The sequence below is a fragment of the Varanus komodoensis genome, unplaced genomic scaffold (assembly GCF_004798865.1).
Source record: "Varanus komodoensis strain SLA01 unplaced genomic scaffold, ASM479886v1 scaffold66, whole genome shotgun sequence".
Taxonomy (NCBI): Eukaryota; Metazoa; Chordata; class Lepidosauria; order Squamata; family Varanidae; genus Varanus; species Varanus komodoensis.
In genome coordinates this window covers 24,070-47,783 of record NW_025336296.1, presented here as the reverse complement: position 1 = coordinate 47,783, position 23,714 = coordinate 24,070, and the positions used below count along the sequence as shown (strand labels likewise).

At 42.1% G+C, this 23,714-nt stretch overlaps 1 protein-coding gene across 1 annotated transcript in view; it reads left to right on the top strand.

Annotated features, from left to right (window-relative positions):
- LOC123033679 (protein MTSS 1-like) overlaps positions 1-23,714 on the top strand; it is a 127,264-nt gene that overhangs the window by 79,487 nt on the left and 24,063 nt on the right. Inside the window, exons 4-6 of the mRNA XM_044450396.1 lie at positions 19,268-19,352; positions 20,118-20,209; positions 21,678-21,752. Coding sequence (XP_044306331.1) covers positions 19,268-19,352; positions 20,118-20,209; positions 21,678-21,752 — 252 coding nt within the window. The remainder of the gene's footprint in view (positions 1-19,267; positions 19,353-20,117; positions 20,210-21,677; positions 21,753-23,714) is intronic.

Below are 23,714 nucleotides of genomic sequence, written 5' to 3'. Positions count from 1 at the left end.
ATCTTTGTTTCTCATCCTTCCTTTCAGGGGCTCAAGGATGGGGTGAAGGAAACTCTTCCATTTTATCCTCATGCCAGCCCTGTAAGAGCAGCCAAGCTGGGATGACTTGCTCAAGATTGCTAGTGAACTTCATAGCTGAGTGGGGATTGGGTTGCTGTAGCCAACAGCTTGTGAGCTTGAGTGAGCTCCGGGGGATGGTGGAGGACAGGAAGACCTGGAGGAATGTTGTCCATGGGGTCCCGATGGCGACTAACAACAACAGCCAGTTCTCCAACATCACACTGACTATTCGAACTGTGTGTCTCTGTATGTGACTGTCTAACCCAAGGGTACAGAACTTGAGGCCGGTGTACTCTGCAGTGCACAAGGAAAAAACTCTTCCTTTCCAGCCCATAAGGAAAAAAAATCTTAATGGTTTATGCTATATAAAAACTACAGAGAGTTTGAGAAGGGGGAAAAATAAACCCCATAAGTGGAGCTGTAAATGCAACACTTCCCTCCCTCATCATTGCTTATGCTGGCAATTATAACCAGGGGCAATGAGGTTTGGTGAGTGCTTGTTAATAAAATGTTTGTGAGGAATCCTGTGGATTGGCTGCGCTTGGTTTTCTTCACCCATGGTCTGCTCCCCCTCTCCCCCAAATTTGCAAGTGTAAATGTGTACAGTGATCTTACACAGACATTTGGAAGAAGTGGAGTGGCACATAATTGGGTTTGGAAAAGCTGAACCATATCATAACATAAAGAGGACAAAAGTGTGTGTGTTGGTGTTATTGTTTAGAGACCCTTAGGAGAGTCCCTGTGCTGTGCCAAACCGCCATTGCTCTTGTATAGGAGCAGTAGTCTGGAGGTAGAGTATTGGAGCACTTCTCAGCTGGGTCCCAGGTGGAGCCTAAAATTCTTAATTGGAGATGGCAGAAAAATTGAACCTGGGGAACTGCTGCATATAAGCCATGTGTTCTGCTGCTAAGTGATAGCACCTCCCAGGTTCCCAACTGTATGATTGTGAGAGAACTGCCAGGTTGCCTTGACGAATCCATTAAAGAAGTATTGAGTTGAGTGAGACTGAAGAATGCACTCAGAAAGGAGACTGCCCTATGTGTGTCTGCACGAATCCCTGCTCTGCCTGTGTGTCTTTCCAATTGCCTTCTAATTCTGCCATGTGTCTGCATCAAATTTTGTGATAATTTGTCATTTTCACACAGCAGAATCCTCTCTCTTCGGAGGAGGTTGCCTGGTAAAGTTTCTGTGTTGCCGTTCCAGTCTGCCAGCATGCCCAGAACAGTAACTCATGCAGAAGCAATCTGGTTGGTCTCTACTGAAAGCATGTAATTCATATGCCTATTACACGCTTCAAAAGTAAACCCCTTGGGATGGAAGAATAAAGTTTATCTCAAGGAAAGCTTGGAGCCTTGTCTGGCCTCCTGTGCCTGCCCTTGCCTACTGTGCTAGGAGGAATTGCTTCTTGCCCTGGGCTAATTACATAATTGGGATGACCTGTTATCAATCAGAACTAAGACTCTAAGCCATTCCAAGTATTATATTCATCTATTAACTGTCTGGCCTTTGGGGAAATGAGTGAACTGTATAAATAAATGGATGTATTGGAAAACCTGCATCATCAAGGTGTTTCCTTTAAGGCTTGTGATGAAAGGCAAATTCTCTTAACATTTTTCAATCTGATAGCTTGGATAACTGAAGAAGGAAAAATGTTCTTAAGTGTATGATGTTTACCACCGGCACAAGAGGTGAGAGTCCCAATTCACAGACCCCTTTTTCTTACTGACTCCCTGATTAATAGGGAACAAATTTTAATCTTAGATTAAAGCTTTAGTTGATTTCATTTCACCAGTTAATGGATTTAAGGCTTGCCCAAAGCCCTTTCCTTTCAAAATAAATGCCTCTAGTTTTAATTTTCCCATGTAACCTACTCTGAAGCTTAATTTCCCCTGAGGATCTGTGCATCACTCCTGTTTAAAACTGTGTGTGTAAACCCATCAGTGCTTAGGCGAATATAACTGCTCTTCTGGGGTTTTTTCCCTGCTATTATTTATTACTTATACGCCCACCAGTGGATTCTAATGGGCTGTTAAGGAAGCTTCTCAGCTTACACAACAATGCAATTTTTCTTAATGGAGAATCTAGCTTGATGGAGTTGAAGCTGTTTATGCTCTTTCTTGAGTTGGCTCAATTTCCCCAACACATAACGGAGGGAGATATTGCTTTTCTTCATCTTAGATGGCTTCATGTACCTATTTCCTGGGGAGGATGTAATTATGGGGGCGGAGACATTTTTGGGAACTGAGGGAATGTGGATTGGTTGTATGGAGGAGAATTGGAACTTTTATGGGGGAACCTGGAGACAGGGTAAGAGAGATACTTGTTCTATGGAAAATGTAACCGTGGCTTGTTGGCACCCACTACTGGGTGGAGGGAAGTATCTGAAGTCTAGCGGGATGTCAAAACTTGAGTTGCGTTATATGTTATAAAATGTGGAGAGAAGAATGAGGCATGGGGGCCCTGTTCTTTCAGCCCCGACCAGCAGGGCAATGAATGCAGCAGCTTCCACAATTGTTGCTACTGGCTATTTAAATTAGAGGTTGTTGCATAGAAGGTAAACACTATACTTTGGTGATGTGTGTTCAAACTATGAGCTTATCTTCTTTCACTCCCCAGGAGACAGGAAGAAAGGGTATCTTATGCTGAAAACGTTCCCTGGCTTATTGTCTGATAGATGCTTCCAAGGTGTTGCTATGGTTTCTCTCTCATGCTATCGTCTTCTCTCCTGCCTACCTGTCACTCCAAGCCTTGTGAATGCAGGGGAGAGGAATAAATAGCTCCTGTCAAGCCCCAAGTGGCTGGCTGGTTGCAATAGTACATGTAACTTTGGAAAGAAAAGTAATTGCTAGATATTCTCTTCACCAATAGCCGTATACCTCTGCTCACATTGTCCTGGGGGCCACCAACTGTGTTACTAAGGAAAATGAGAGACATGCCTGTATAATTCTTGGTGGACTTGGATGCCAGCATCCAGTTCTGGCTTCCCCAAGACTGGGATCTCGACCATCCAATTAAGCTTAATCGTAGAGAGCTGTGGCTTTTTGATTTTTTTTATCTTCAGGAAACTGTTTCTGCATTGGAGGAACTCTTTGCATTGTGGTAGACTTTAATGTGCCCAGTCAGTTTACACGGAGCACTGAGTAGGCCTGTCAGGTATTATAATATTTATTTATGTATTTGTATTTGTATGTCATCCCATCGCATAGCCTTGGGATGGCTTACATAAAATAAAATAAAACATAATACAAATAAAATCCAGATCCACCCTGGCTGCAGATTAAAACCTATAAGCTGATGTTAAAAGTTATTAAAATATTGTTGAAATAAAAAGGTCTTAGCCTGGTGCCAAAAAACAAATAACGACGGCACCAGGCGGACTTCTCTGGGGAGCGCATTCCATAGGTTGGGTACCGCAGAGAAAGCCCTCCTCCGGGTGCTCACCCTCGTAATGTCCTTCACAGAGGGCTCCCGGAGAAGGGCCTCTGCCGCCGATCTCAAGGGGCAGGAGGGCATGTGTGGACGTAAGCGTTCCTTTAGGTAACCAGGACCCAAGCCGTTAAGGGCTTTATAGGTAATAAGCAGCACCTTGAACTGAGTCCGGACTTCGATGGGAAGCCAGTGAAGCTGGTAGAGGACTGGGGTTATATGAGAATAATGCCCAGTCCCCATCAGCAACCTGGCTGCTCTGTTTTGCACTATCTGAAGTATCCGGACTGTCTTCAAGGGCAGCCCCACATAGAGCGCATTACAGAAATTCAACCAGGAAGTAACCAATGCATGTGTCACTGTCACTAATAATTTTCCCTATATGCGTGTGAGTTGCATGTCTTAATGCTTCTAGCTTGTCTCTTTGCATTAGTGATACTGCAAACATGAGGAAGCTCCTGATAATCGTCCAGAAACTCCAGGGTTCCTTTGAACACAATTTGGAAACTTCTAATATCAAAATATACCTGCTTTCCTTTCCCAAACCTAATTCCATTGGATCATGTGGAATGAAATAATGGGGTATTACCTCCTCAAGTTAAGGACATTAGTTGCTTCCTAATCACCTGGTCAGAGTACTTTGTTTATCCCAGTCCCGTATTGTCTATTCTGATCACGGAGAGGTTTTTCACTTCTTTTGCCCCCGTCTGCTGCTTCTAACTGAGAATGTCAGGTATTGATCTAGCAGCCTTCTGCATGTGAAGCATGTGATGTACTTTTGAGTGCTGGTCCTGACTGAAAAGTCACTGAGAACAGTAAAAGCGCTGATGTTTGGTCTTTGGACTTAACAGTGTATTCCCTGATGGAACTCTGTTGCTTGCAAAACCACCAGTGTCGTATTTGAACTGAAACATGGGGTGTTAATTTAGGGTGGAGTTTCACAATCAGGAGTCTTATCTAGCAGTCCTGGACTATATAACTCTGAACCGCCAGTGGGAGATGGTATGTTGTCTGTATGTTCTCCTGCATTAAAATACATACACAAAATACACACTAGTCAGGATCCAGGCTAGATAGTCTTGCCTTTGGCCTAAGGTGCTGTTATCCTTGATCTGAAATGCTGCAGTGCAGTGAGAACCAAGCTCTGATTTTGCTGGTAGTGTAGCTCAGGTCTCATTTAAGGCTCTTGCAGTGGCATTTAAACCTCTGAGCAGAGTTCAGCATGTTTAATTGCTAGGGAAGATCATGTTAGAATATATGGAAGCAGCATTAAATGTGTGTTTAGGTCACATGTTCTCTCTTGCTCTGTTATGTCAAACTAGCTTAGATTCTTTGGTGAGATTAAAAACGCAAGTGTGACTGAGTTTAAATGACTCAGTGGGGTTGTTGGGCATGTTAATGAGAGCCAGTGGACAAAAATGTGAGATGTGGATGTGAGACACTGGGATTGCTTCTTCTCTCTGACTATGTGACATTGGCCAAGCATTTTTTTCTTCTGTTTTCATTCTCCACTTGTAAATGAAGGCCAATTTCTCAGGGTTGTTGCACTAAGAAAGATGGTTAAATGTATAGCAAGTTTATGAATGACTGGTATGGATTAGAAACAACACTCATAATAGACTTTTAAAATCTGCCTTCAGTGCTAGGAAATGTTACATTTAATGCTTGCTTAAGATGTTCAGTGGGAAAGCTTATTCTACATAAGAATTATGCCTGATGTATAACATTTATATGTGGACAGATCACTCAGTCCTCATCATGTACATGTTTGGATGTAGTCAATACATCTGCAAGTACAAAGGCTAAATGCCTGGAAGAATTCCTGCTGGAGGTTTTTGCTGCTGATACAGAAACAGGAGACAATACTGGCCTTGATAGACCAACAGATCTGCCTCACCTATGAAACATTTCCACATGTTTGTTGGAAAGATAAGGGATTGGGTTTTCAGTTGATAAATCCTCTTTCTAGTGTCATCAGTCTTGATAATTGGGTAGATGGGAATTTTTGAACTTTCAGATGTGATAACATCTTGGGGTGGGGTGTTTGATGAGTCTTGAGTTGTTTCCTGCTGGTCTTTGGACTGCCTGGGGAAAGGATCAAGAAGAGGAAATGTCTGGAGAGGGTGTGTGTGTGTGTGTTCTTTCCTGGTTGAATTGTAGGCTGTCATGTTGGTTAGCAGCTGCTTGACAAGACTACACTACCCACCGTCCTGGACCGGAAATGAAACACACTTTGGACAGAAGCCATTGAGTGAACTACAGAGGGCAAGGCAGGGAGTTCCCATCTGTGGGTTTGGATATGGAAGTGGACCCGAGATTTTAAGCTTCATATACCTGCCGTTGTATGAATTCCAGAGGATTCCTAAACAATGCTTAAGATTGGGGATTCTCCCCTTCCCACTTCAGAGTGTGTGCATGTGTGTTATATATCAGGTTGCATTTTTTGGGCTCTGAAGGACTGAGTTATGGTGAAGCCAATCCTTTCTTCAGCGAAGCTGAGCACAGTTAGACTTAGTGCTGGTTTATCACTCACAAAATTGTCCGCTGCCTCCCAGCTGTTCCGTTGACCGAGCTTCCTGACCTTCTCTGACCTGTCATCATTATGAAAATTGCTGGGGTTTCATTGTTTTCTCTCACTAGCTTTGTCCCTGAAGGCATCCCCATGGAGCCTGATAACACGAGGGCTGGAGAAATGACACTGTGTTGAGTTCTTGTGCTACCTTGAACAGTACAGCTAACAGAGCTGTTCCTTCGTGGAATGGATGAGATTTCAGTTCTTACAAAGCTATTTTATTTTGCATCCCCCAGTTGGTAACTGCCTTGGACTGCTTTGCATGGTCAGTGTGGCTGAGTAACTGGTGGGACTGTTGCCAAAGCTAGTAGAGGATCTGCCAACTCAAAAGCCAACCCCTTGTTCTGTAAAGCTGGAAGGATTACAAATTCCTCAGGGATTCCTTCTGCCTTTCCCAGGTGCTTGTTCTGCAGAGAGTTTGCATCAGTGTGGTGCACAGAGGGCCCTGATGGGTCTGCGAGGACGGGAGGCTGCATCCTCATGTTATGGGTAGGAGAAGACTGACAGTTTGGGACTGTTTCAAAAGGGCTTCTGGAGTATTTTGTGCAGGTGTTGAAAGATGTCCAGCATAGGATTACAACTTCAGAGGGACCCTGTAGTATTCATGGGGTGTGTGATCTAAAGGCTGAAACTGTCCTTTGTTGTTACATGACTGCCAATATTTGAATTGTTCATGGTCAAAGGCATTTCAAAGGAAATATAAATATGTGCTCCCTGCTTTTCCCCCATGGTGAGAAGCTCCAGTCTCTGTCCCCTTTGATGGCGGAGAGCAAGGAGGAGCTGTATTTCTATAACAATCCATTTATTTGCAGAGATACAGCAAAAGCAAAGTAGAGGCCAGGACAGCTTTGATTGCAAACCTGTGATCAAGGACTGTCACTTTATCGCTTGCATGGAAGCCATTCTAGGAGTTCTTTCCATGGAGAGGTATAAAAATGCTTTAAATAAAGTTGTCCTGCCAGGTACTGGATCCCCCACAGACAGATCTGCACGTTCAGTGTTTCTTCAGCCTTTTGCTAACTCTCAGCTCCTTCTTCCTGTCCTGAAAATATTCTCTTTTTGTTTCTTCACACTTGTCCTCCCTCCCTCCTTGCTTCTCTCCCTCTCTCATATGTGTGTGTGTGTGTGTGTGTGTGTGTGTGTGTGTGTGAGAAACCTAACATATATAAAAAAAACCTAGCATATTTTATCTTACTAAGTCTTACTAGTAGACTTAGGAGACATTTCAACCTTTTAGAATGTGTGTGTGGAGGTGGAACTGCACAGAAATGAGGAAACTGCTAAACAATCACACAGAGGCGTGGCTAAAGGAAGGGGGTGGGACATATGGAGAGCCAGATGTGTGGGCTTTGACCTCCAAACCAGAGGTTCCCCATCTCTGGCGTAATGTTGGGAAGGAATAAGCGGTCTTCAGACCTTCAGAATTTTCATCCTAGAGCAGAAGTAGAGAAATGAACTGTCTGCCTTGTCCACGCATCTCCTTCTTGACCATTCTCCATGTTGACAGATCTGAGTAGAAACCGTGGCTGCATTTGGCTGAAGGTTTAACGCAGGAAAGTCAGAGGGGAAGGGACCAGAGTGTGTCCCCATCTCCCTTCTACAGTTTGAATGCCTTGAGATAAGAGGATGATGGTTCTGCTCTTATTCTTTGTTTGTCAGCCCTCACCTGGAATACAATGTCCATTTCTGGCCACCCCATTTTAAGAAGGGCACTGGCAAATGGGAGCATGTTCAGCAGAGAGAGCTACTAGGAGGAAGAGGGACTGGGAACCAGATTCTGTGAGGAATGGCTGAAAAACTGGTTATGTTTAACCTGAAAAAAGTAATTTTAATTTATTATACACTTTATTATTGTAAGTCTCAATAAAACAAAAGTAAACCCAGTGTGACAGTGCGGTTAAGCTGTGGCACTGGAACTCAGGTCATACTTCTAGTTCCCTATCAACCATGAAAGCTCGCTGGGTGACTTTGGGCTAGTGACAGGCTCTTAGCTTAACCTACCTCATAGGGTTGTTGTGAGGATAAAATGGAGAAGAACCTAATAAGCTGCTGTAAGTTCCTTGTAAGAGGAAGAAAAGCAGTGTATAAATGTGATATAATGACAATAGCAATAACATCAGCAACAACAATGCAATAATAAAACATAACATATTAAAAGGTTACATAAGTTTGACAATTTCAGTTGATGCAGGTGAATTGTGTGTGCATATATGTAAATGCAGCCTTCTTGAGTAGATACATGCATGCACAAACTTGAGGAAGGCCAAATATCCTTTCACAATTGGCATCTGTGTAGCACCCATTCACATGGATGGGCAGTCAGGCAGAAGATGGAGCAGGTTGTTCTTTGTTGTTCCGGTGGGCAGGGCTAGAACTGATAAGTAGCCTTCAGCCATTGCAGAGAAGTAGATTCCTGCCAAATGGTAGGAGGATTTCCTCAGGTTGTTGGGACAAACTGCCCTGGGAGGTTGTGGACTGTTCTTTGCAGGTGGCATTTAAGCAGGGATGCTGTAGTTGTTCTTGAACTATAGTTTCTGGATTGAGTACAGGGTTGGATTGAATGGCCACTAAAATCTCTTCTCGCTCTCATTCTTAGGAGTCCCCTTCTCTGACCTCTGATGGTTTTTCTATTTGAAACGTTAAATCATCCCTCTTTCAGGAAACTCACCACAGTTAGCTATCGGTTAGCTCCCAAAAAGAGAAAGCCACTGATCATCCTGGGTCATTGATCAGTCATCTGCCTAACAAAAGTGTTTTGTGGGCCAACCTTAATAGTATTCTCTGGAGCAGGTCATTTGGCACAATGATCTTGCTTTACACAGGTATGTTGGTTTAATTAAACTTAGTAGGAGTGTCATAAACTTTGAGTATCTGCCTATGTAGTAATACTTCAGCACAGCCTTTCTTTCTTTTTTTTGCCCTGAGGTTCTCTGTGTGTAAAGCTCTCCTGATGAGAATATCCAGGCATGGGGAATACTTTCCTTTGGTTGTGTGCCAGCAGGACTGTGCAGCATTTTTTGGAAAGCTCTGTAGTATTGGGTCATTCTTTTCTACTAGTCTTACCATGCAATCTCTAGAAATAGAAGGTTTGCCAAGAAAATTATACAGTACCTCCTAGTACTTGGAGGTGTTGCTATAGGAAATACTTCCTTCTATAAACAAAGGAGCTTATTTTTTAAAATGTGGGCCTATGAATGGGCAACGCCTGGAGATTTCCTTTTGAAGTAACTGTGATTGCTTTGCATTGGCTAAAAGTTGGCCATCTTTGAACATTACAAGTCTGGCTGGTCCTTTTATTAACTTGCCATTGTCAGGATTAAAAGTCAGCCTAGGAGACTGCTTGCCATGTAAACAGTTGACATCCCCTTTTGATGTTGCTCTTTGGTAGGGCGTAGTGATTGCACATAATTACTTGAGGAAAATATCCAAAAACTGATTTAGAGCACATGTTGTGAAAAATTATGAGAGCACATGGCTGCAACTTCCCAGTTTTCAAGTGTGTTTAAGCAGAATCTGCTCTTTGAAAAGATGCCTGGCTATTTCAGAGGAATGACAAATCAAACCTTAGGTAGAAAAGTAGAACTGAGTCGTCTGATAACTCTGGCTGTAGTTTTTGCTTCTGCTGATATGCAACACATTTCAGCCCAGCAGCATGAACATGATTTCTGCTGGAGATGGGAGACATGCTACATCTCCTTTCTGGAGAAAACTTATCACATTCCCAATCTACATGAGTGAATCTTATTATTAGTTGTGACTGAGGTCCAACCGATGACACCACAAACAGCTTATGGTTATGGGTGCCATTCTGCATCCACAGAGGCTCTGGGAATCTTGCTAGTCTGGCACATGATTTACGTGTGGAAAGTCCCAAGTTCAGTTGAGTAGGGTGGAGAACCCTACTTTCCTGTGAACCTTGGCAAGCTGCTGCCAGTGTAGAACATTCTCAGCTTGGTAGTCTTCCTTGATATCAGGCGTGTTATTATGCACATGAGTGGTTTACATTTGGATGATGAAGATGATCTCCAGATCTGTCCGTATAATCATGAAGGTTGAAAAAATAGAATCATCAATGGACTTTTGGGATTCATATGACTTTGAGCAAGGGACCACAGGATGGTGATTTAGGGCTGGAAAATCCCAAATCTAGTTTCTCATGCTTCAAAAACCTGACTTTTTGTGTAGATACTTGAAGTGTATTGCAGCCACAATGTCATCTTGACTCTTCTGCAGAGCATAGTACCATTTCCACAAATACTTGCAAATCAATGAGATTAAAATGCTTTATCAGGCAGGCTGTCTCACACTGTAAAACAATGCCTCCGTCAGTTATTTTATGTTTTCTAGTAGTTTTAAAGGACTGTCTTCCTCCTAATTGTGCAGTTTAACCATATTATTTGCTGTTCTTCAGTGCTATATTAAATAGTAGATGTATGTACACTGAGTGCACCAATTTTGGTAAAAAATTCCTCTGAATTTGGCTTAGAAGGACTGACATATTTGAATCTCCATAGGACAAGATCTAAGTCTTGGGAAGACTTCATCATTATAACAGCTGCTCTGAGGCAAAGCTGTGATCCTGCATACACTTACTTGGGAAAACGAACTCAGGTGGAATTCCTAGTGAACTTCCCTGAAAATGTATATTTGACTTGATCAATATTAGATCTGTTTAATTCAAAAAGTGGTAGGATTAAAGTGTGATAGATTTCTTTTGTGTCACAGCTTGCTTTGAAAACAAACAAAACATAAAGAAAATCTATGTGTCCCTGCTTCTTCATTTATTCCTCCCTTCAGGTTTATCATATAGGAAATAGTTGACAGAAATAACAGACACTTTGTTCAAATGTAGTTACCTCATTAAAACAGCTTAAAATCAAAAGGCACTAACCCCCCGCCCCCCCAATGTATTTCAAAAACTGAGTAGAAAGATGTGACATAGTTTGGTTACTAATAATTTCCCACATGGACAGAATTCCAAACCTGTGGCACAGCCCCAAAGCCAGCCTCTCCAGGCATGCCTTGATGTCTGAATGTGGGTCATACATTACATTGTAAATAAAACAGACTTGTAAAAATCAGTTGTTATGCGACATAGGACAGGATCATTTTAGACGCACTGAAAATGGGCAGAGTTCATTCCTGGAACTAAACTGACCTTAATTCTGGGGCACAAGGATGTTTAACTCGGATGGAGTGGCAACTAATTTGTACTTATCAGAGTCTGGGTATGCCCTCTGCCCTAAGAGTAATAATTGAAACCTTTGAGAATCAAGCTCTCTTATTTGTCTGAGGCCCTACTCTTCATAGAGCTTTAGAAATTGTGGATTTCTTATACATGTAGGCATCTGGATCTTCTCTAGAAAGGAACTTAGAGAGATTGTAGAATCAGAAGGATCCTGCATTTGCAGAACCTAGAGAAATGAGGCAGTGAGAACCCAGCATCTCAGATAGTAAGCCCATAATTAATTTGTGAACCTGGTCCTATAGCACTAAATCAAAGAGTTCCCTGTAGGAATAGTTTAATTAATTCTAAACAGCAGGTGAATCGCTGAACACCATTCTCTTTAAAACTGCAATCTACATTCAGACTGAGCAGGCAAGGCCTTGGTGCCAAGGTCAAAAGCCCCTCAGCCCTAACCTGGTGAGTTCTTATTTATCTTATTAATAGACCATTTAGTGGCAATAGGTGATAAAACAATGATGTGCTTCCCCCAGGAAAAAAGGGATGGTGAGATACAGTGAGCAGAAAGAGCAAGTGTATAAGGGATGATTCACTTTTCCTCCCTGTGCTGAATTTGTTAACTAAATCGTAAGGTCATCAGGTCAAAGTTTAGGTCTTGTTGAGTATAAATAAGGTTTGCTAGCTATAGGAATAGCAGCTAAAGCAAGATGGCTGCCACTGCCTTTAGTATGGTCAAAAGAAAAAAGGAAAGGTTGCAGCCCTAAACATCACTCTATTGATGCAGTCTGAACTTTTTTCTCTTCATATGGTCATGGTGTAGCCTTTGCCACAGAGCTGTCTTCTCTCCAAGTGTATTGACCACAACCCCTATCATCCCTAGGAAGCATGGCTCAAGGACACGCAGAGGGCACCAGGATGAGGGAGGCTGTCCTACTGTTTGATGGGTGCACAAAGCGAGCCACAATAAAACTGTGTATACAAATGATAAGGTGGCTTGTTCAAGCTGGTGAATTGACACATTGTGAGAGGCAGGAGGAATGGACTCTGTAATGAAAGGTAGCAGGTGGGTGACAAGTGCTGGGTTCTTGGAAAGGGCAGTATTGTCTAGTTGCCCTGTGCCATTGACTGTTCCATCCAGCAGGCGGTAGCTGCTCTTTGCATGCTCATATTCCTTTACATATTTGGTTTGTTTATATCCTACTTTGTCTGTTAAAACAAGTCAGGATGACAGACAAATAAAAATACAGTTCAATAAAACAGTATCTCTTTAAAAAGGATAACAATGACTAGACACTAATGCAGAACAGCAAAAAAAAAAAAAAAGTAGAAACATAGGAACAGATTGAGTCAGAAGGGGCCTACCAGGCCATCTAGTCTTACCCCAGGTTCCAGCTGACTCTGCTCATGACATGCCTACCATGTGCATGTCCAGCCTATCCTTGAACACCTTCACCATTAGGGGCTTCAACCACCTCCCATGGAAGCCTATTCCATACCCTCGGGGTCCTAACCATCAGGAAGTACTTCCTGGTATCTACCTTGAATCATGTTTCCCTGAGTTTTGCTCCATTGGAACACACATCTTGGCCTCCTCTGCAAGGGAAAAAAGGTCACAACCCACCTCTGTGTGACACCCCCTCACATACCTGTATGTCGCTAACAGGTCCTCTCTGAGTCTCCTCTTAAGGCTGAAAGACCAAGTTCCCTCAGTCTGTCCTCATATGGCTAAGTATGGCTTTGAAATGAAAACTATCAAAATTAAAAAATCAACAACTGTGGTTAATAGGGATCCACTGGTGGGGTTCAGGCAACACAGTAACCCACATTGCAGGGTTGTCACTAAATTCTGGATTAGTGTTGAAACATGGACTATTATGTTGTCTGAACCCATCTGTGCTAACAAAATATGGTTGATTAATCATTAATAATCCATAGTTCACAATCCAATGACAAAAGTCAGGTTCTCTCCATGGATTGTAGGGGTTGAATCAACTGTGGCTTGTTAGTGGAGCTGGGTTAATACAACAGAATAACCCACATTTCATCAACAACCAGTGGTTCCATAACAACCAATGCACAGCCCTTGAGTGTGGTTTATTGTGCTATCTGAACCAAACAAGTGTTATATGAATGTTTTATTTTCCAGTACCTTTGGTACAATTCAAGAGACTTGTTAAACTTTAACTGCACTCAGGCAATACTGAGCTAGATGGATCAGTGGTGTACCTAGGTTTAGGCCAGGTTCTTAGATTCCTTTCCTTTTACTTACCTTAAATCTGGTGACAAAAAGATGCTATATAAATGTATTAAAAGGTGGTACATCTCTGATGGGATTTTCTGTGGTCTCTGCATTTTAGTGTTCTCTCTTGATCCAAGAAGAAAAGAGATTTCTGCTTTTTGGAATGCAGGACTTTGTGTTTTATCAGTTCTTTGCCCTCTTCCTCTTTTTGTGACAGGTGGCCTGTTGCTGCTTTCCCATTGCTGTGAAACTTGTGTACCAAATTCTTGGGCTTATGGGGCTTAAGGAGCCAGCTGCTACTTTGGGGGTGGGATGGGGGTGGCGCTAAAGGCAATGCTGTAACAGAATTAGCAAAACTGATGCTGTGAGTGGATACATATTTCCTCCCACAGTGAACAAACACAAGTCAGCTTACCGAATTGTGCAAGATAATTTTGTCTCAGGACGTGGTTCTGATTTGTAAACAGTTTGTTAACTGATAGAGCTTGAACATTTGCTGGACTGCCTGTACTGATTCTATAAGTCCTTCCTCTCCACCCTGGTCCAAGTGTCTCTCATTCCAGGCACCATGCGGCATAACCCAGATATCTAGACTGAATTGACTTGGCTGGGCCAGCATGGAGGTGCTGGAAGGCAACATAACTTTCTTTTGTTGTGCCTTCAGAGAGTTTTGGAGCCTGGATTGCCCCCCCCCCCCCCGTGTCCTTATGTATGAAAGACACTTGGGCCTTGCTCACTGGTCCTGGTGTGCACTGAAAACATAGGATTATTTCTGAGTGATGTGATATTTCTTTGGAGCGCCAGTGTGGTGTGATTCAGAGTGCAGGACCCGGACTCAGGAGATCTGGGTTCTTGTCCCTACTCAGCCATGGAGCTAAGTGGGTGACTTAGTTGGGCAGACTCTCAGCTCAGCCTACCTCACAGGGTTGTTGTGAGGACAACATTGAGAGGGAAAGGAGAGAATTATATAAGCTGTCTTGAGTTCATTGGAAGGAAAACAGGTGGGGAGTAAATTTGGTGCATGTGCACGTGTTGCCCAAAGAATTTAGCTATGCCTGCAGCAATACTAGAATCTGGATTTCATTTATATTATTTTACTGTGTTTATCGTGCACACACTTTGGGGAAGTATAACAAAGGAAAAAGCAATGTGTTATACTTCAGACCAAAAATAATATGTAAAAATATATATGCCTAATAATTAGATGAAGCTGCTAACACTCTGATTGGCTCAAATGTCATTAGAAAATTATACTTGGACTGTATTTGTGTGCATGCTTACATGGGAGTAAATGTGCATTCTGAACACATAGATTGTGTTGTTAGCTTAACATTGTTTCTTTTGATAACCGGGCAATTAAGCTATTGATGTGGACAGTGCAAAAGCTGTTTAAGAGCAAAAGATGAAATAATTGTAGCAGGGGGAGCACATGGGGGCAGTTAAACGAAATGTTTGTGTTACTCCCTCAGAAACAGAAATGTCATGAGTTTGGAATATTTTTTAGGGAGTCAGGCAATATTGTAAGTGGGAGGGAAGGACAGCTGGTATCCCACGTAATCCTTTTTCTGTCATGTCTGCATGTCTTCAGATTATATTTATTTTGTGTTTGTGTTCTTCGTTGTCTGCCTCTTTCTATTCTTTCCATCTGTTCCACTTATTTTCTTCTCCTTGCTGGAAAAGGGCACAGGACAAAGGATGATAGGGGGATAACTCTGGATCCAACCTACTTTTTTAATATCAGGCCCTCTGAATATGCTTCTGGTAGCCAGTCTTAGAGGTTTAACTATAGCTAGGGCTTTATTTTTATCTTTTATTTTTGGTAGGGGAGGAAGCAGCCTTATATGAGTCAGACCCTCAGTCCATTTAGTCTTATAATATCTGGCAGCAACTCCTCAAGGTCTTCAGGCGGATGTCTTTTCCATCACCTCTTAAGCTCTGCCCCACATCCTCCATCTGAATACTGCATCTGTTAACTTCTGTGCTTGCATTCCTGATGATTCCCCTCCTCCTCCTGCTCCTAATTAGGCCCTTAACAACATTAGCTTTCAAAGAGGAGATTTGTACACACAGCCTTGTTACTGCAGAAAATACGCTTTGACAAAAGAATTAAGTTTTCTCTCTCCTCTCCCCATTACTCCCCCTTGAGCTGTGGCAGATGCCCGCTCATTTGGAACAGTAGATGAGGGTATAAATAAACACCACTTGCCCCTTTCTATGGCCACATGCCTGGGTGTCCATTAACACCCTGATGGGTTTCAAGATGGCAGCAGCCTCCTGTATGCGAGGCGGCAGCTCTGAGGGGAGAAAACAAAGCTCATGACAGCTTGCATCAAATGGCACTGCCGCTGTTTATGGCAGGATGCTTCACAGAGCTTCTCTTCAGGGTTGGTTCCTTTTAACAGAACTGCCTTGACTAGACTGGGAACTGTTTATTTTGTGAGGCTCTTTCAAGCAATCCCTCACAATGGGGGAAATAAGGTTGTAATGTTCCGCCTTGAGTTTACAGATGACCTGATCGAGTAGGTTATACATATGGCAGGCAGCAGGCCTTGGGCTTCTCTCTGCATTACACTGAGAACCAAGGAGTAAGTAGATGTTGGTATAAGTAGGCCCGAGCCATATTTATGTGCCCAGGCTGTTTCCTGTGGAGCTACCAGGGCCTGTTGCAATCTAAGACAACCTTCCCCCAACTCAGGCCCTCTGAATATGTTGGACTACAACTCGCATGATGCCCAGCCAAGCATGGCCATTGGCTGGCTACCTGAAAATCACAGAATTGTAGTCCCAGACAGTGGGAGGGTTCCAGATTGGTGAAAGCTGGTCCAAGTACTTGTGGACTGGTTGCTTTATTGGGATGCTATAGAAGATTGAGGTTTGTACCTGTAGGCTGCTGTTGATACAACCCACATGTCTAAGCTCTGTATGAATGGGCCCTAACTATACATTGAAGGGATGAGCTGGGATCAAGAGGATGGCACATGAGTGCCCACATATTTTCTCTGTTGCAGTTTGGAAGATAATCTTTGGGAATATATAAAGCTGCCTTTATCCAGTGTCAGACTCTTGGTTCATTTAAAGCAGTATCATCTTCACTGTTGATAGTGGCTCTCCAGGGTTTTAGACAGAAATCTTTCCTAGTCCTTCCTAGAGATACCAAGGCTTGAACCTGGGATACTTGGCATTTGAAATATGTACCTTATGACTGAGCCATGGCAGTAGTTAAAAAAGCCTAAATTCCAGCCTGTCACTTAAAGTGGAGCAAAGATGGGCCAGTCCTCTCAGCTGCTTACACATATGAATGATGCATTGAAGTTGACCTAAATGTTAGGCCTCACTGGTACTGGCCCCCGAAAATGTCTCCAGAGAATGTCATTGGTTTGAGGCCTATGTGCATAGGACAGCTTAGGCATGCCATTCCTGTGCAGATGGGTTGCTCCATGCGATGGATCACATCATTGCCATGATATCAGTTGATACAACCCTTAACGTTTCAAATCTTTCCTGTTCCCTCAAATTCACCAAGAAAATTCTCTAAAGATAAAAAAATGTGCAGAGATAGGACCACACAGTGGCAGTCTGGAGATGATGTGGCTTACCCACTAGCAGTTTAAAATTGAAGGGTGTTTGCAAACTTCTTTTGTAGTGCTTGTGCAGGTGGCAGCACCTTCAGGACAACTAGCCGTTTGTGCATGCCTGCTAGAATACCTAGTGTGGGGGAAATAATAAGAGATAACTCAAATTGCTAGAGTTCGAGCCCACCATTTAGTGAAATGAGACAATAGATTCAGGACAATCAGAATGTAATAGCTGCACCCAAAATGTATGTGGAGTTCATTATTTCAAGAACTTCCATCATGCAACAATCACATGAGCTGGTGTATGCCTATCCACAGCAGCTTGCAGTGCAAGCACTCTTGCAGAAGTATAGTATGCCTATGTATACCCATTGTTGGTGGAAAGGGGCTGGGGATGTTGCTGGATGTTCTTATGAAGGGGGTCCACGTGCTTAAATGGTTAGGAGGACAACACACCACTGCCTGCAATGTCTGTGTCCAGTGGGTGGATGTTGGGGTGAGGGGAAAAGCCATGCACCAATGGAGTAGAGCCCTGTAGGGCATACCTGGCAGCTCCATAATCACATGAACACCTCCATTAATGCATGGACGTCACCATAGCCACTAGCATAGGTGTGTTTTGGAGAGGTAAAATACATGTGAGGCAAAACCCCAAGTAGTATTCTTGCATTGAGCAGGGGATCGCATTCCAGACCCATTCCAACTCTACTCTTCAGTACTTCTAACCCCAAGTTGAGAACAGCTGCTATATCTGATTATCAGATGCTAAGGACAAACTGGAGATAATTGTCTTCATCATGTCCTGAGTCTCCCCAAGGGCATCTGGCATTTTCTTCCACTGGAAACAGAGTGCTGGAATTGAATAGTCCTGGAACACTGATCAGAAAGGTAGTTCTTGTTTTGTGCAAATGGTGCCATCTACTGGGGATTCAAGAATTCCACACTGTGGAATCTCATTAATAGGCACTTAGCTGTGTCATCATATTGTTGAGGTCCCTGGAGCCAGTGTGAGCTGATTTTGTGACTGAGAAACAACCATGTGTCTCTTCTCCCTCATAAATTATGCAGCAGCTGCATGATGAGATGCAAGCGCTTGCTCTGGGGAAACATCTAGAGCAATTGCCCTCTGATGTGCAGTGAACTAGTGGCCTATCTAGAGTTCTGCTCTCATGGATGACTAAAATGCACACATGCCTCTTTGTCAAGAATCTGGAGGTGCAAGAATGCACAGATGCACTCACGATGGACAAGTACAACTTTTAATGGCATGAGTTCACCTTCATGCAGATTTTCTGTATTCCTTCTGAGCTTGGAGAAAGACTCTTTATCTCCGGTGTGCTGAGCCTTGGAGAGAAGCACAAAACAGAAAGACTACTTTTTTCTTTCTGAGTATTTCTGAGATGCAGCACATCACTTCCCCCCTCAGAGTTCAGAGGTTTCCCCTTGGAATTGTGTTGTGCCTTGAGCAGTGTGATAGATACCAAGGCTGATGCCTATTGCACAGCAGTAGCAAAGGGAGATAATTTCAAAGGCAGGAATTGAAACCTTCTCTGCTCAGGAGATCCTCTTGAATGGGCTGATGTGAGCCTTAGTCCTTGGCCACATGAAGCCAGGCCTTCTTCAAGTACAGCGCTTGCCTGCTTGCCTACCTCCCTTTAGTTTTAGGTGAGAAACGCTTCCTGCTTCTGCTAAACTTTTCCATTGCATGACTGAATAATCCCTTTTTACTGTTACATATAGGCTGGGGGACTCTGGTTAGCTATTTTTATCTCTTCATTTATTCTCATTTCTTTTGCTGTCTCTGCAAGCCATGCCAGCCTCCAATCATCTGGAGAGACAGCCTCTCTGCCCAGCAGATGCTGTGTGAACAGCATATAATTTTTCTCCAAAAACGCATATTCCAGCCAAATTGGGCACAAAACCATCCCATTTCCACATAACTCTCAATTAGACTTCTTTCAGGCTAATTCTGTGGCATGCAGATCCACCATTGCTGATAAGCACCTTGCCCTACTAAAGCCATCTGTTTCCTGCCCTGGACATGGCTCAGTAATTTCTGTGAAGGTGCTGTGGTCGGCATTAAATCCTCAATGAGTTTGGATAAGAACCTGGTCCTTAGATTTGATGCTCTATTCTAGTCTGTATTTTAAATAGTGTTTTTTTATTCCTTCTGAAATTTTAATATAGAGGTCTATTTTCTTCTTTTTCAGGAGCTACCAGAGAAATTGGCTCTGCTCTGACCAGAATGTGCATGAGGCACAGAAGCATTGAGTCGAAGCTCAGGCAGTTTTCAAGGTGAGTAATGCATGTCGCTGATTTGACAAGAGTTTGGAAATGGTCCTTCATTAGCTTCTGGATTGCAGTCAAGATGTAATTGGTACACAGCCCCTTTCATTCAAGGCCACATTAAGTTGTTTACTGGGGCTGGCTTCCAGCTAACCTCTGACTTTCTGTTGCTGAGAACACCCTTTCCTTTTCTCTGATCAAACAGACTGGGCTTTGTAGAAGGCAAAGATTTAACTGTCCATCCCAAGAAACCAGACTTGCTGACTGAAGTCTCTTTTACATGCTAGGAATTCCTGTCCTTGATAGTACTGTAGCTCAGCAGTAACTGAGGAGTGCCAAGGGACTCCTCCTATTGAGAACTTCGGCTATTGCTGGAAAAGAATGATAAAAAAGAATAAATAAAATAAATATTTGTTAAAAGAATTTAAAAAAGGGCCTGCTCTAAGAACTGGTAACTCTGAATATGAGAGATTAGGCTGGTCAAATATGGATTGTGCCACGTATTTGCTAAGTGGCTTTTGGCGGGCCACTTTGTTTCAGTCCCTCACCCCTCTTGCTGGACTTGCAGTATTCAAACAACAATATGAATCCTACCTTGCTGGGATGTGGTAAGATCAGGTAAACGAAGCACCGTGGAGCAATCAAAAATATATGTATAAATGTTAACAGAAATGAATGGATTTCAGAGGATTCCATGAAAGTATTAATGTAGTTTCAGATTGATTTTTTTCCTGCAGGATTTGATTCCTCTTTGTGTTTTCTCAACAAAATTAGTGCTTTAATTGACTGTCTGATAAACCCACTCCAAGAGCAGATGGAAGAGTGGAAGAAAGTGGCCAATCAACTGGATAAAGACCATGCAAAAGGTAGTCATAGCAGGAGGGATAGATGCTACTAATTTTTAAATATGGATAAATGATTCTTCCCAAATACCCTTGCTTTCGTGCGGTATCTTCAAGAAAAAAATGCGTTAGCCAGCCAGCTCGTAAGGTGGTGATGGTAGGTGCAGATGTGGCGCTGGCATCCTAGGGAAGAGATTGGGAATGGATAGTGGGAATTATATGCTGTTTTGCTGCATCCCTTCACATGTATGGAGCAGATTTCCCCTTCCATGGTTAAGTGCCATGTTAGTGGCAATGTTAACTTTGGTTAAAGCAGCAAAATTAAGCCATGGTTTCATAGGAAACCTGGTTAGCTTTAAGCAGGTTTCCTGTAAAACAATAGTTTAATGTTTTTGATTTCAAATTTTGTTTGAATAAGAACCATGGTTAGCTTGAACAGTGGCAAATATTTGTATCAGTGTAATGCTCACTTTTCAGGCAGGTATATTTCTAATATTTTCAGGACATGGGATTGTTAGCAACATAGGGTGTAATATTGCAGGTATTTTCTGATAAGAGGGAACCAGTGTTGCATCTTCATTTACCCTTGCTTACCTATGAAACAACTCTCTCGAAAAAGGGCAAGGTAATGTGTTCAGTTTATGTAGGGATTTTCAGCCCTGTAGTTATTGGTGGCAGGTTTTGGTAATCACACAGATTGTGTATATGTGTTTTTTAAAATTAATATCGTATATACTAAACTCCAGAGAAAGAAAATAATTTTGTATAATTAAAATAATTTTAAAAGATAATTACTATAGCATTATTATTTAAAATAAAAACTTATTTTACAAATTATAATGGTAATATAAGCAAATAAAAGTTAAAAAACACACCATAACAGAACGCAAGGTGCGGTGCTAACTTGATAACTCTTTGCCTGTCTGGCTATTCTTGGTTATTGCTGCTTCTTAATTTTGTGTTTTTAACAATTTAATAAAAAGAAAGTTTGTAATTTCCTTTTTTACTTATTAAGTGTGTGTATGTAAGCGTAAGCCACAGAGGTAGCAAATGGAACTCAGAGTGCTGGCCAAGCAGAGTCCTGCCCTTAGCAGGCAATGAGTCAGGCCCTGTTCAACCTGCTTTTCATTATGCATAACCGAACAAGGGAGTTTGCTCTTATGAAATCTTCTTTGTGATTCCTTGTGAACGCCCTAGTTGCAGGTAATTGTGTGCTTTCTTTTCTTTCTGGATCTTCTGCATGCATCTTCTTGGTAAACTTTAAGGTATTTTGAAGTGTTTTAGATTGCCGTCCTTTGCACATTTTCTTGAGAATAAGCCCCATTGAACTCAAGCTTCCATCTGAGTAGACATGTGTGCAATTATACGGTTAAATATTCTTCACCTGCATCATTCCTTTTCTCATCCAATATCCTCAAGGTTAGCATGGCAAATGCATCAAATGTGTTGATATTACACTCATCAAATGTGTTAAATGTGTGTATCCCTTTAGAATACAAAAAAGCCCGCCAGGAGATAAAGAAGAAATCTTCAGACACATTGAAACTACAGAAGAAAGCAAAGAAAGGTACATTTCCCCATGGTTTTTCTTTACTTGCTTTTTAAGATGCTGCTCTGAGGATTCCAGTTTGATCATAATGATATGCTATGATCATTATGGAAGTATATTTAAATAATTATTTAAACATACTGCTAGTTGGCTTTTCTTACAGTGGCTCACATTAATCTCCACTCAGGAGCAAATCACATCCCTTTCTAAGTTTGTCAAGACCATCAGCATATAATAGCTCTTCCGTATATCACTTTCATACCCAAACAGAGCTTTAGAGGCATTGAACCCAGATTTGCAACAAGGTTCCAAGGCCTGCTTTGGATCTATTCAGGTTTGAAAGCTGCACATATGCATGATGCCTCATAATATGCAGATGTATAAGTGCTAGTGTGGACTAATCATAATTGCTCTGAAACATGCTGGACAACTTTGTCTTAGGTGTGAGCTTGTGAGGACTTGCAATCGCACTCTTCCATTATGGCAATTCGTGAGGTCATGATCCATAATTTGGAAACTTCAGCATGACCTGCTTATTAATTTTCTTGCAATGTAGGGAAATAAACCCCCACTTCTCTGCTTCACAAAATAAGACCTCACTTTTGCATGAACAGGTGGGCCTCCAGCCACCAATTTGGGAATCCCTGCGTTGGTGAATTGGCATGCAACTGTAACTGATAGAAGGGGTTCTAAAAGCTACACATTTTTGAAAACTTAACATTCTAGCACAATGTGCTCCATGTTTTATAACAGCATTAAAAAGACTGGAAAGTGAGCCATCAAATTGAGTGTCATGCAGCAATTAGGAGATTATGTGTTCCCCATCCTTTGTGTTTAGTCTTAAATGGTAAAACTCCCATGGTCACTGCTGTTTTGTTGGCTGTTGTAACATGCTCTTCTTTGTGCTCTGGAGGAGGAAGTTTGGATAAGACGGTAGAACTAGTTCATATGACTGCACTGATACATTGCCATATGAAAACTACTGATGCATGATAAAATTGTGTGTTACTACATTAGTTCTGGGTTAGCTTTCCAAATTAAAACCTAGTGATAGTTTTCAGAGTTCTGGAGTAAGTTGTTTGTTTTGTGCAGAATGCTCTACCTAGCTGTCCAGTCCCTCTATCCTATTCATGCTATAGATCTGATCACCAATTCTTTTGTGTGCTTCCAGCAGGCCATCCTGCTTAGTCTAAGGACATTGAAGTAGAGAGAAGTATCTGGACACTCTTCTGAAATGTGTCCTTCTTGGGTTCATCCCATCCTGTTGGGATTAGCACTCCATGATTAGGAGTATGGCATTAGGCGCACATGCTGTTAGTTGGTCCTTGAAAGTTATAGAGGTACCAGTCTTAGATTGGCCTGTTCTTGAAGCTGAGCAAGAGTCCCTAAATAGTCTGAACTAGTTTTTCTTTAGTAGTGCCTCACTTTCTGATCTTTATTTCCTGAGCCAGATTTCTCTTCAACTGACCTGAAGTTTAAAGTAAAGGCAGTTAATGTCATGCTGATTTTGAGATGTCCATTCATGGTCGGGTTTTCTATATTTTAAAATATAATTATAATAAAACTCAGCAGAACAAATAGTTATTGTGACAATCAGGGTTATACCTTCATGTAATAGTTATGAAATAGGGCAGCTTTCCTCAACCCAGTGCCCTCCAGGTGAGTTGGACTACAACTCCCAGCTTACCACACTGATAGATGCTTCAAATCTGAAACACAAATAAATAAACCAACCAGAAGCAGGATCCATAAGATTCTTGTAAACTCTGACCTATCTGTATTGTATGGCCAGCTGATTTTATAAACATGATTCTCGTAACTCCTTGTGTAGAACTCATTTTTCAGCTTTTGAGTCTTGAAATCTCAAGTGAATAAAGACAATATATAAGAAATGTGAACTAGTAACAGTGTTAAAATATATTTGGGAATCCATGTGAAGAATTCTGTAATTCTCTGTGTTCAGAATATGACTTTGCCTTG